The 13,722-nt window shown below is 35.5% G+C and overlaps 1 protein-coding gene across 1 annotated transcript; it reads left to right on the plus strand.

Moving 5' to 3' along the window:
* Nucleotides 1–2,148: 2,148 nt before the first annotated feature.
* Nucleotides 2,149–12,969, plus strand: LOC149772591 (uncharacterized). The gene is made up of 3 exons (XM_089947588.1): nucleotides 2,149–2,574; nucleotides 12,427–12,537; nucleotides 12,764–12,969. The coding sequence occupies exons 1-3, from the start codon at nucleotides 2,481–2,483 to the stop codon at nucleotides 12,946–12,948; spliced, it is 390 nt and encodes a 129-aa protein (XP_089803714.1). The 5' UTR covers nucleotides 2,149–2,480; the 3' UTR covers nucleotides 12,949–12,969.
* The last annotated feature ends 753 nt before the right edge of the window (nucleotides 12,970–13,722 follow it).

The raw sequence follows: 13,722 nt of genomic DNA on the forward strand, positions 1-13,722 counted from the left end.
CAGATTTCCTAATTTTTGCACACCCAATAATAATAATAATAATAATAATAATAATAATAATTTATAAATGAACATAATGTAAATTACAACGTACAATGATGGACAAAATGAAAGCACACGATCTAAATATACGTAGTACTAACCATTTGTCCTTAATATTATCAGCCATATGTTAATTACACACTTAAATACCTGTACTCACACATTTTAGTGCTAAAAAGGTGTGTAAAAGCGAATATACTTTAGTCCTGATTGTGTCTGAATGTAACAGTTGCCTTGTTTGTGGTTGCTGATTGCGCGAACCTAGATAAACGAATAGTTCTGAGTATCAAAGTGTAACAAACAACTATGTTAGCCTTACATGTAAAAGAAACATATCATCATATTTCAAAGAGAGAAGTGTCGAACGATACTGAACTTAAATTATCAATTTGTAACGTATATAAATAAATTATTTGTTGATTTTAACAAACTTCTTTGTTTCTTTTGTTTCTTTTATATAGTTTGAGACTAAGAATTCAAACACAATACTGGTTTAACAGAGAAAAGAATGTTCATATACAGATGTAGGATATCCACGTCTCTATTTGATCAAGGCTTCTTTCCATGCATAATAAAACAATCTCGTGCTTACACATCTAAATCTACTAACTGCCCACGTGTATTGGATTGTAACCGCATGAGCATTATGAGATACAGAATGTATATGTGGGTATTGGATCTGCTACATTTTCAGAATGATTAATGTTCAATTTGATTCGCAGAGGGATTTAAACATATTAAAACCCACCTTGTTTTATTTATATGTCTGCCCTAGCCTTTGCTATTCGAGATCATTACTTAAGCTGGAGAGCTATCCCTGTGATGTTGGTGGTTCCGACATTTGCAAGAGAAGTCTATACAAGTTATGGATTGCAAATAGGGTAGAACTGTGTAGTAAGTTGAGTAGGTATACCGTGTGAAAGGACGCGACTGAAGCGCTAAAAAAAACTTTCAAATTTTGCCCCTCTATCGTTGGTATAATCATAGTTGCCAAGCACACAATAATGTATATATAACTGTTCAACAATATGGTTAAGATCAGACTGACAGATTGGAGTGCTTGGATGGATATGTACTAAGTATAGCGCACGAGTTTTGTGTATGAGGGCGTATATGATGTACAATAGCATTGAGATCAATATTTCTGTGAGGACTGTTGGAACTTATGATAACGTGCAGAGGCATTATCAATGTTTCTTTTTAAAAAAATATGGTAGGTTGTATGTTTTTCTTTTTCAGATTAACAGCATGTTTTAAAGGCAAAGTTATGACTTGTATTCATTTGATTCAATAATAATATAATTCAAGCTTTCATATAAACCCCGGCCATTCCTATGTATTTCAGTTTTGGGCACTGATCAAGTGGTGGAATTACTGGATTTAATGGAGATTTTCCTCGCACGGTATCTTGTTGCTCTCGAGTGTCTATATGCTTTAGATTTTCAAGGATATTAAAGGTCTTTATAGGATTGTTATGTAATTTCCGAAGTCTAGTCAATTTATTTATTCGTTCTTTATTTTTAGAATAATTCCACTATTGCTAACAGCTTTTTTCTCTTTTTAACTGGGTTTAATTAGCAATTTGCATGTACGTAATGGGTTCTTAATCCCTTCACTCTCATACGACAGGCGATATTTGTTTCGCTCTCTGTCTGGATTGCAATATGCAGTAGTTTCAAAGGCTTCCAGATATTAAATTTTTTCTCGCCTAATGCCTTTTCCTTGTTTCACATGGTCAATCTTCTTTTAACGGTTCCACTTCCGGCACTCTCAAACGTTCGAAGTATATGTTCGCTAGCATTTCAAACACGAAATCTAACCGGTGCAGAACAATCTATCGTGCCCCTCACGACCACACCTGTGGCAAAATTTGTTGTTAATGTAAAGTTTATCTACATGCAAGCTGGTGTTTGACTGCCGGTTCCACCCTATTACGAACAACATTTAAATCATGTATCGTCTTGTCATGCTGAAATAATGTAGACAAAGGGACATGAAATTGGTTTATGTGACATTTGTGTTTGTCTGATGATTCCCTTGATCTTTGTGCAATTATAGTGATGAATCGTAGCATGTGCTAGACCCCGTGATTGGAGATGACAATATCAAGAGAAACATTAGACTGACAATTAAATAAAGCTGTGTGACTTCCTTTCTCTCTGAATTTTTGCAGGTCATTCTGGCAGTTTCCGGGTAAACGTTTTTTTTTTTTTCTTTCTAATAATGCACACAATTACGAATCTTTCCTCAAAATCCGAGGATCATCACAATAAACTATCAAGAAAAGATTGAAAAAATATTCAGAGAGAAAGGGAGCACGTTGATAATTGCATGCGCTGTTAACTAGATGATATTTTAATTTATATAGATTCTCTAAATAGATATCGAGGAAAATTTACATGCAACTTTAGGACCAGGAGCAGCAAGAAGAAGTTAGGATGGAAAGGTTAAAGAGAATAGAAGGGAAGGAGGTGAGACATGAGAATGAGAATCCAACAACAACACTGACCAAGGAAGAGTTGAAAACAACACGTGAGTATATGAATGGAAACGTTCGCAAAAATTCCAAGCCGATTCCTACACGTTGCAGTGGATTCGTTCCACAAGGGAGAGGCTTTATTTTTGTACACCAACAGATGAACATGGGAGAGTTGTACAAACCAAACATATTCTGCATTTTCAGAAATTATCTGTAAAATGCTGGTGATCAGTTTTTATATTTTCATGTACATTCATTTGTCGTAAAAAAATTCATAAAAACAGAATGACATGTACATTGGTACTGCTATGGAATATGTTCCTTGTTAATGACATTATATGTGTGTGTGTGTGTGTGTGTGTGTGTGTGTGTGTGTGTGTGTTCTACTGTTCCGGTCTGAAAGACAGCATATTGGAGGGTGAGGACAAAACTAAAAGTGATGATAACGTATTGGATAGAGGAGAAAACAGCGGATGTGGAGGGTTGGACGAAATATCTGAACTAGGTACATAAAGAGCGGTGAATATTAACTAATACACTGGGTGTGAAGTTTAATTGAACATCATAGCATCTGATTCTAAAGAGTATTTTATTGCTTGTTTAGGTTACATTATTATTAGTAATGATATCCGTCAAGTAAAATCTGATAGCAGGTTAACAACAGAAAACAATACCCGCGCATCTTTTAACCCGGAATTGGTTTTTATTTGCAAACATTTACGGAGCTCCTAAACCTTACAATATCGTTGAATGTCAGCTTTTGTATCAATTAAAGCAAAGCAATGCAAAATCTCAAATGCTTCAGCTGACTTTTACTTACCTAAGAAGTGACACTAGAAGTAAAGTCGGCTTTTTCATAAATGATACATGCGATGTTTGCGGATATGTAAATATTATGTTTTGCGTGTTGTTTTCAAATATCAATGATATACTTATCGCATCTTGCATTATCCTGAAAAGACCTGAAAACTGCTTGGAAGATTTTCTCGGTTGTGTATGTTACTGATGCATAATTTACACAAAGGTGAAAGAAAACAACTATAATATAATCGTCTGCAAGTTATACACCGTAGTTATTCTAGTATAACCACCCCCCGATTGTAATAAAGCACAACCCTACAATGTAATAAACCCGCCTTTTTGCCACAAAAAATGAAGTCATACCTTGACAAGGCTTGTTGATTTTTCCATTATGGCATATCCACATTCTTAATACAGTAAATTAGTGATCCAACGACTATTAAAACATCAAAACAACTTTATTAAAGAACATTTTCAGTCAGTGATGCATTCATTTTCTGCTTTTAGATATTTGTAGTACATATCTAACTGTATTTTCCTCCGTAATGAATCACATTTCCAACGCGTTCGATATCACCGTATTTGGAAAGTTCTTATCATATTTTGAAAGCGGTAAATAACCGTAGCTGATACGTCGCTCCCTCTCTCCTGGTTTTTGCAAGATGACATGGTTTGGAAGTATTTCGAACTTATGATAGTTATTCAAAAGAATGTATATAATTTTATTTGATATCAATACTCCTTAGTGGCATCTGAAAGGTTTGATATAATCTTCAGTTTACCTTACGAGGAACCATTGACACTTATCTTTTTATAGTGAATAGGTTTTGCGGAATAGAGTGAACTAATCTGACAGCCTTATAAACTGCTTCCTCGTTTGTATCTATATGCCAAATTCACCTTCATTATTTACTGTATAGTTCGACATAGCTTGTTTTGTGTAATTGGTTTTACAAATTGTTACAAAATGAACAGCTTGACATGAAAGAAAAGGCTGACAAATGAAAAGGTGCTTTTCCAAAAGTGATTTAGTGACATCACAGCTATATCGGTCATGACGGCTTTTTTAGTCTGAATTATCGAGACGAATATTTTAAATGAATCAGCCGTATCTTTGCACTTATAGCCGATTTGGATAAATGTTTGGTAAATATTTCCATTCGCTAGGTCCATTTCATTCAATGCACATATGAAAACAAAGCAAATCTCTCAATTAACTCCACACTTTCTTCTGGATACTGTCGCAAATGCGGAACTCTATTTTTAGTATGGTTGATAACAGTAGTCCTTCACTGATATAACATCAAGCTCAGCTCTTTTGTTAAACGGTCATAACTGATATCAGTTATGATTTATTAATCTTATGCGTTATGACCCTAAACGTTAGCATTTCGCAATGATCGAGTCAGTGCACTGTCCGTTTATGGGCTTAATGCATGTAAAATGATTTGTAGATATTTAAAATGGATTATCGAAAAATACTGTCACTGTAAATTGGGGACATAATCATGTGATTATATATTCTAGACTCCATCAGTTGACATAGGCTAAGAGTCTATGTATTGTGTGAAATCGGCAAGTTCATAGGAATATCCATTTTAGCTCTCAAATATAAACTTTAGAATGAGGTATAAAGTCTAAAACACAATTGTTAATTAGTTAATTAGTTGATTCCTGCTTTCAAAACATTGCGCTGAGAAAACACACAGACTAATTGAAGATGGCGGACTGTTCAGATGGACGTTGCAGTGCTTATGTGCAAATCATGGATAATTCTGTTTATGAGACTCGCTCCAGGAAGAAATATACTGAACTGGAAACAGAAAATGAAGGTGATTGTACTGTACATGGGAATTGTGGTTTAAATGCTTTTTATGACGCAGATTTGGTGAGTGATGAGCCTGACAATGCAAACAAGGCAGATCTATGCTCGCAACCTCAGTACACGAGTACACAGAATGTTGATAATACATGTTTTGACAGAGATGCCCAAGATTCGAGTCACCGTTGTAACAGCCCAACATATCAAGATGTCATATCTCAGGTTCCCAATCAGGACTATATTAGAAGACTTGATCAGGAACTAGATAATCTACCCAGCGACATGTATATTGAGAAATTGCTAGAGGTTTCACACGACAGTGAAGATATTGTAACCTGGTACAGGTCAGTTTTATTTAGTAGAGCACGAGGTTTTCCTGGCTGTCCATCTGGATATTTGGTTGTTAGAAAAAACAGAAATGGTGTAAGTAGTTTAATAAAATATGCAAGGGATTGTTATTCTTTAGCTATATTTATAAAAGGGGATCCTTGCGAGATCGATTCTATTTTTAGCAAGAAGAAATCAAACCCTAATGTACAAGCTGAACATTGTGAACATGACGATGAACATAGCTCAGGGCAAGCAGAACAAGTGATTAATTCAGCAAGACTCTCGCTAGCGGAAATCAAGAGTGATTGCGGTCATCTACAACAAACTGTTGTTTCGCTCAGAGAAGAGATTATATCTCTGAAGGCAACCCAAATCACATTGGTGAATATGAATGACCTTAATGCATTCCGTGCTGATGTAAACAATAAGGTACAGGCACAATCTCAAACAATAGAACTGCTCCGTAATGAGATTACGTCACTGAAAACTACTCAAAGCGTGTTGATGAAAGAAAATGAAACTCTCCACACCATCACCGAGCAACTTAGAGTTAAGCTGATGAAATCTTTGAGTAAACCCATGTCTTATGCGGATGTCGTTCGCACGAATAGTCCAGCTGTAAGTAACCTATCATGTAGTCCCAATGGATGTGGTGATAGCTCTCCATCAGTTGCTGCTCAGAACAAGATTCATGTGTCTAACTGTTCATCTTCCGTCTTGATCGACTCTAACAAAACTGGTTGCGATACACACTGCCGCCTATCAAGTGAATCTCAGAACAGAACTGCAGTGTCCAACTGTTTGTCTCCCGTGTTGGTTGAGGCTGACGACTCTACACCAGGTACAACGGCAGTGGAGTCACGAACCGGTGTAACGGCCCAAACAACTATGGAAAAGAGTGGGGTCAGTGCTCTGCAAACTCTGGTTTCAAAAAGTTCGGATATAATTTCACAGACTTTCGTTAGAAGACATATCGCCCCCTTTGATGGAAATATCCCACAGATTTATAAAGCCAGTGTTCATCCTGATGTGACAAATGTTGTACGCACACCCATTCAGAATCAAAATAAACTGTTAACTTCGACTTCGACCAGGATAGAGAACGCTAGGCATCCGATTACTAGCAACAGTAATGTGAAAGGTATAGACTTGAAAACCCCTCCTAGCAAGATACCTACCGTTATTGGGGGTCAGGTAGAAAGACCTAGATCATTTGGTAAATCAGGTTTAGAAATAGGTTCAGAGAGTATTGTTGGACATGAGAATGTTGATGACAAAAATGAGAATGTTGTATTTGAAGGTGTAGTTAGACGTAGAACAAGGCGCTTTTATGTGGGTGGCATTGGCGTCAAATCTACTGCTGAAGGCCTCGGTAAATTCTTGAAAGAATACGATATAGATCCGTTATCCATAAAGTTTATCCACAGTAGACGTAATTGTCTATCGGCCAAGCTGACTGTATATAATTCAGACTGCGACACTGTTGAAAATGATGTAACATGGCCAAAAGGTGTTTATGTAAGAAGGTGGTATGGGAATCAATCTTGGCGAGACAGGTTTAGCAATCGCGATCAGGAGGCAAATGAAGGTGCAGGATGCGATATTCTGTGACTAGGGTGACAGTTAATTGTTCATAAATTTGCCATTATGTTCTGTCGTAAGTTAATGTGTTTTGTCATCTTTGTCATTTTAGTCCTGCTTTCACGATGCATAAGTATTAATATGCCTATATTGCAAGTTAATATGAATCTTAATATACTGACCTGGAATGTTAGAGGAATTATGTCCTCTGCTCTTAGCTTTAGTGCAATGCTGGATAAATATAATGTTGACGTAGCTTGCGTAACTGAACATAAACTATTACAGCACATACTTCCATTTTGCGATACTATTCGTTCTGATTATAAATGCACTGCTAAGGCAGAGGATATTTCCTCTAATTGTATGTTAATAAAATGTGGTAAAGGAGGAGTTGCAATCTTCTGCAAAACTTCTCTCATGAGATATGCTAACTTTATAGATGAAGTTAATAGTGACAGAGTTGTTGGCATAGAATTCAAATTTCCTGATATGCAAAATGTATATATTTTTTGTGTATATATGCCGACCCTATTATATGGCATAGATTGTTACAAAGCGCAAATTGAGTTGATTCAAAATCTCTATGATCAGTACTCACAGCTGGGGGACGTGTATTTTACTGGTGATTTCAATGCAGTAGCTGAACCAGCCACTTTCAGAGATTACAAAGATAGAGTATTTCATGAGTTCTTGCGATATAATAATCTAGTGAGTGCTGGACATTTAATAATATGCACTGGTTCCCGCTATACGTTCACCCCAGCAAGAACGATGATTGATCATTTTGTACTGTCGGATCAATGCATAGGTAGATTACGAAGTGTGCACATTGTTTCAGATCACGAAGAGCACGCGATATCTGACCACCTCCCTATCCTTACTTCCCTTCGTACAGTGACCTGTGGGAGAGACTTCAGACAGTCTATGAAGAGAAACAACATAGCCTGGAATAAATTAAACGCTGATATCTTGAAAAACTATCAATCTGAGCTGGACCTTCGCCTGAAAACTTTAGATATAGATACTATTTCGGACAATGTTGATAGCTTTTACCAGCACATTGTTAATGCAATACAGCAGTCAAGCGACATCACGCTTCCAAAGTCTAAATTCAATTATCATGCCAAACCATATTGGTCAAATGAACTCAAAGAAGCACATAAACTTCAAAGACAAGCTAGGTATACTTGGATAAATGAGGGAAGACCGAGGGGTAGTCAATTTAATTCTTACAGAGAATATAAAGATAAGAAGAGAGACTTTAGAAACGTTCAAAAACTGGCTGTGGAAAAATATATGGGGGAGGTGTATGAAGAAATTGAAAAAGCACATGAATGCGATGTAAGACACTTTTGGAAAATGATCAACATTAAGAGAGGGAACAATACAAATTTTTGTCAGGAACTATCAACTGATGGAGTTTGTGTCCGTGATGATGATTCCATCGCAAATGGCTTTGCTAGATACTATGAGGACATTCACACGCCGAATTTAAACCATAGTTTTGACGGAAATTTTTATGAATTTATAGAGAGAGAATTAAATCGGGGTCTACAGGACGAAGTAAGCCATATCGAGGCCTTACAGACCAGTATCAGTTTAAATGAAGTAAGAGAAATCATTAAAGGTCTAAAGAAATCAAAAGCATCGGGCCATGATCAAATTTGCAATGAACATTTGATCTATGGCAGCGACTACCTCATCGAGTGTATGACAATTTTATTTACTCGGATGATTGATCAATCTTACATACCTGTAGATTGCAAAAAAGGGTTAGTAATACCACTGTACAAAGGTAACAGAAAATCAAAGAACTCCCTCGAAAGTTACAGGCCTGTTACTTTACTGCCTGTTATCTACAAAACCTTTGAGAAAATTATTCATGAACGTTTGGTAACTTGGCTCAAAGATACTAATTCTAGTATACCCAGTTCACAACAACATGGTTACCAAAAAGGTTTAGGCTGCACAACAGCGAGTTTTGTGCTGTTGCAATCAGTACAATATAATGTAAACATGGGTTCACGGGTTTTTGCTGCTTTTCTTGATACAAAAAAGGCATTTGATACCGTGTGGCACGAAGGACTGCTTTTTAAATTATTCACGTTGGGAATTACGGGTAAATCCCTTTTGATATTTTTTAACATGTATACAAATTTACAGAGTAAAGTTCTTGTAAATGGGCAATTTTCAGATTGGTTCTCAATTGGCCAAGGAGTGAGACAAGGGGGTGTTTTGTCAACCTTGATGTACACAATATTTATAAATGACTTGCTGCTACAGTTAGAAAATAGTGGATTTGGAGCAAAGATTGGATCCTTAGCTGTGGGAAATCCAACCCTAGCTGATGATATTTCACTTTTGGCTATATATCCTAGCAATCTACAAAAGCTGTTAGATATAGCATACGACTACAGTAATAAGTGGCGATTCGAGCTTAGTGTTACAAAGTCATACATTATCATTTTCGGACCCCAATACAAGAATTTTATCAATATGAAATGGTATCTTGGCCCGTCATGTTTGCCGGTCACCGATTCGGCAACACACCTGGGTCACCGGATTAACTCAAAGCTGACGTCGCATGACGCAATACTCGATGCATGCAAGAAAGGGAAAAAATCTTTTCACGGTCTGTTTGGTATTGGCATTAAACCGAATGGTTTAAATCCTTTGGTTGCTGCAAATGTAATTAAAAAGGTAATTTTCCCTTCAATGTTTTATGGAAGTGAATTATGGTGTAACATTTCAAAAAGTGACCTCGCTTTATTGGATAAAACTCTGAGGTATTTTGCCAAACATTTACAAGGTTTTCCAATACATACAAGATCAGACATTGCCCTGGGAATGCTAGGATGGACATCAGCGCAGTCCGAAATTGATAGAAGAAAATTGATGTTTTTACACAGATTGTGTTTGATGCCTAACAATGTACATACTAAACGTGTGTTTAACGTTGCGTTATTTCACTTCATTCTGAGCGGATGCATGTCAAGCTGCGGGTTAATTTCAAATTTATATTATACCTCAAAGAAGTTTGACTTGCTCGGGTATCTAACTGATTATTTACATCATTCTGAAATTCCAGATAAACATAATTGGAAAGAAATTGTAAGGTCAAAAATTGTTGGTCTTGAAAATAGCCTCTGGAGAGTTCGTATGTCTAATCAAGCAGATTTTGATAGATTCTCTTCGATACACGAATACTTACGACCTGCCTCAGTGTGGCAGTCGGCTAAAACTAGACAACACACTAAGGTATTTACATATGTAGCTAAACTATGGGCTGCTGTTCCACAAACACAGCTTGATATGTGTATTAGATGTGGGAATGTTTATACAGACTTGATACTTCATTGTTGTGTTAGTTGTCCTTATATGTCGAACTTTCGAAATTCTTTCTGGGATTTCCTTACTGATAAATTTCCCCTGAGCCTGCACATTATGTTATTTAATGCAGAAGATGAGCTGCAACTACAATATCTTTTAGGTAAAAGGTTACCATCAGGAGTAATCGACAAAGAAAACTCCAAGCTATTCGTCCTGTATGCAGCATACTTTGTCATGCAGTGTGCAGCTATCTTCTGTAAATAAGGTACTGAAACTTGCAACTTATGAGTTGACGAACACTTTGTTGATTGATATTGTGTAAGAATTTGTATTCCAATATAGAAATTTTTTTTTTTTTTTTTTTTTTTTTTTTTTTTTTTTTTTTTTTTTTTTTATATTTATTGATTGTATTCAGATGATTTATTCTTATATCATGTAATCTTCCATGGAAGGAAATAAAGATGATGATGATGATGATGACCATTCATAAATCCTATTCTACTGCATATCAATAGTTGCCCTTCTCTTGATGAGAAATGTACACTCTAGACTTTCGATACCAGTGTTAGAAAGAAAAGTATATAATACGAAAAGCATTTCCATTGTTCTGAAACTTGCAGAGTTTGTTTATCAAACTTTGTGAACGAATTAGTTAACTAAATATTATTTTTGAGATGAAACGACGAAGACTTTCCATTAAATGCAATCCCTTTGCAGGGTCGCATATTCGGTATAAATATAGACTGTTATTAATATATTTCTAGTATGAATATCATCTAGCATACGATTTGTAAAGTGCTCATACAGAGATATTGTAAACAACCAAGACAGGCATGGCACAGTCATCATTATACAATATTTACTTCCTGGTTACTTAACTTACACTGCACTAAGATATTTCAGACAATCCTATAATAATCGTTTACCGAATGTTACTACTCTACGGCTTAAACTAAATAACAGAACAGGCAAAACATACACCTTTAGTAAAATTTGACAAATAATTTAATGCTCTAAGTTATTAAATGAAAATTTAAGACGAACTTGCAGTAGTGCGAATTAATGTATCAAATAATCCTAAACGCTATAAAAAAAAATTCCAAAGTATATAGTGTTCAGAATGAACTCCAGTAGTGTTTCGGTGAAGTTAATTCTTGAATGTCCTGATATGCCAATAGTCTTGAATGTGCCGATAGGCAAACAGTCTTCATTATCATAATGATATTATAAAGAATGTGCTGAATGCATTCACAAAATTCCCAAGGGAATATTTTAGTCCAAACGTCATATGACCACCTGGTAATTCCACTGAATTATTAAAATAAATAAATCCTATTCAATTATAACAGAATGCATCAAAATTCTGACATTAAGATAGGAATAGAAGAAAATATTATATTTTAGTATTCCTCATTATATACATCCCAGGACTATGTGTTGCAATGCATCCATACTTGACCTTTGTCGCAATTCATCTCGACCAAACGTATGTCACACTACAACCCACCTGACCTAATTCGCAATAATTCAATTATCCCAAAGGAGAATTAATCCAGACTGTAAAAATGTTCATTTTCTAGGACCTTGTTTAGAATGGAAACCTAATTCGGAAACAAACCAATATTTGTTACCCATGACACATAAACACTTATGATGCGAATTTAATAATTATGGAAAGAAATGTAAACAGTGGCCAAAAGATAATCGTGCTCATAAGATACATGGCACGATTTTTGTCCGTTTGAGTTTACTTGCTAACAAACCTCAGACTGTTGCAGTAAGTTATCCCACTTTTCAGGACAGAATACTTATGCTGTTTTCAACGTACCTTTTGGAACAACATCATTTACATGGACACCGCATAAATGAAGACATGAACAAAATTGGATGACCATTGTCCTAAGAAAAATTTAAGTCACGATTTGAGATGCTTTCACCTTTGGCTGAGATCATAAAAATCAATCGACATCGCATTTACAAATATGCTGCTGTATTTGATGTGTTACAATGCAATGATAGTTCAGTATGATCTTATTTTCAGATCAGAAATTCAACGGATTAGAGCGCAAAGACAAAGTCGAAGATGACGACAACGGATCTTATTGGATTGGAGAGAGTGGATTTGAAAGCTTGAAAGAAATATCTGACTTAGGTACGAAGTGAATAGTGAATATTTACTAAGAGGCTATCTGGGCATTGCAATTACAGATCATAACATCTTCTATTTCTAAAGAGTATTGTAAAAGTATAGAAGGAACATTTTTTGCTTTTTTATATAGAATAAATTAACGTTAGTTTAAAAGCCTATTGACTCACAAGAGCAGCAAGGCATAGTGTATTATACTATTTATATATAATGTATTCCGTTTAATTTCCAGATGAAACGGACAGAAACACAGGAAAAGAATTTGAGGACAACCTGAATAAACTTTTTATCCACCTTCAACGCTGTATAGAAAGGAAATTAAACGAGAAACGCGCGGAATGCATTCTAAGGTGGAAAGAAAGTTCATATCCAGAGACCATCATTCAAGCTGTGATGGAGATCGATAAAGGTTGTTAATAGCCCTTAGCTAAGTTTCTTATAATTCGGTCACATTTTAGTAACATTATTATAACTACCCGTTTCGGATTTCCAGATGTTGCACACTTTTATTTCGCAATTAGAAGGCGTGTACCTCACTAAAAGTACTACATAGCCAAGCTCACTAAATCAGGTTATGATGCACTGATTTGTGTTTTCTATTCAGCGTTCGATAAAGAATATATAACGAAACGAAATAAATAAATGAGTCATCATACAATAGTTTCGAAAATATGTATTGAACATCTATTTGATCGGTAGATGTTTTGATTAATTTGTTACTGAAAGTTCTGGCCATTACTACTGATTACCACTGTCCATGTAAATTACATCCATCATAATCGAACTTGGTCACTATTTTATATGGTTGTCAAATTGTATAATACTGTATTTAAAGGTTGTACAAGTTATGAGATTATAAATAGCTTTCTTTTGATATTACATGTTATCCCAGGCAGCAACACGTGTACAATTTACATTCTGTCTAATTTGATAACTTTTAATTCAGCAGTTTGAAAATCGATTTCAGAAAACCGATTTCCCCTGCTCTTCACGTGATCATATATTTTATAAGCATTTGCATTTTCTATGTTCTCTCCAACTTAGACACCTCCTACAACTAACCAGGAGCCTATAATTTTAATTATGCAACGATATGTAACTAGATCTGAGATGTATGTATAATTATACTAGATGATATTATATCAATCACCCCCAAATATTTACAGTTTAGTAATAAGTTTACCGAAATTT

This window comes from Sinohyriopsis cumingii, unplaced genomic scaffold (assembly GCF_028554795.1).
Source record: "Sinohyriopsis cumingii isolate HCF-2022 unplaced genomic scaffold, ASM2855479v2 utg001348l, whole genome shotgun sequence".
NCBI lineage: Eukaryota > Metazoa > Mollusca > Bivalvia > Unionida > Unionidae > Sinohyriopsis > Sinohyriopsis cumingii.

Bases quoted from the DNA above. Each gene is read 5' to 3' on its own strand.
- LOC149772591 (XM_089947588.1), top strand. From the start codon at position 2,481: ATGGAAAGGTTAAAGAGAATAGAAGGGAAGGAGGTGAGACATGAGAAT. The intron at 2,575-12,426 runs GTGAGTATATGA...TCTTATTTTCAG, and splicing joins GGAAGAGTTGAAAACAACAC to ATCAGAAATTCAACGGATTA. The intron at 12,538-12,763 runs GTACGAAGTGAA...TTTAATTTCCAG, and splicing joins GAAAGAAATATCTGACTTAG to ATGAAACGGACAGAAACACA.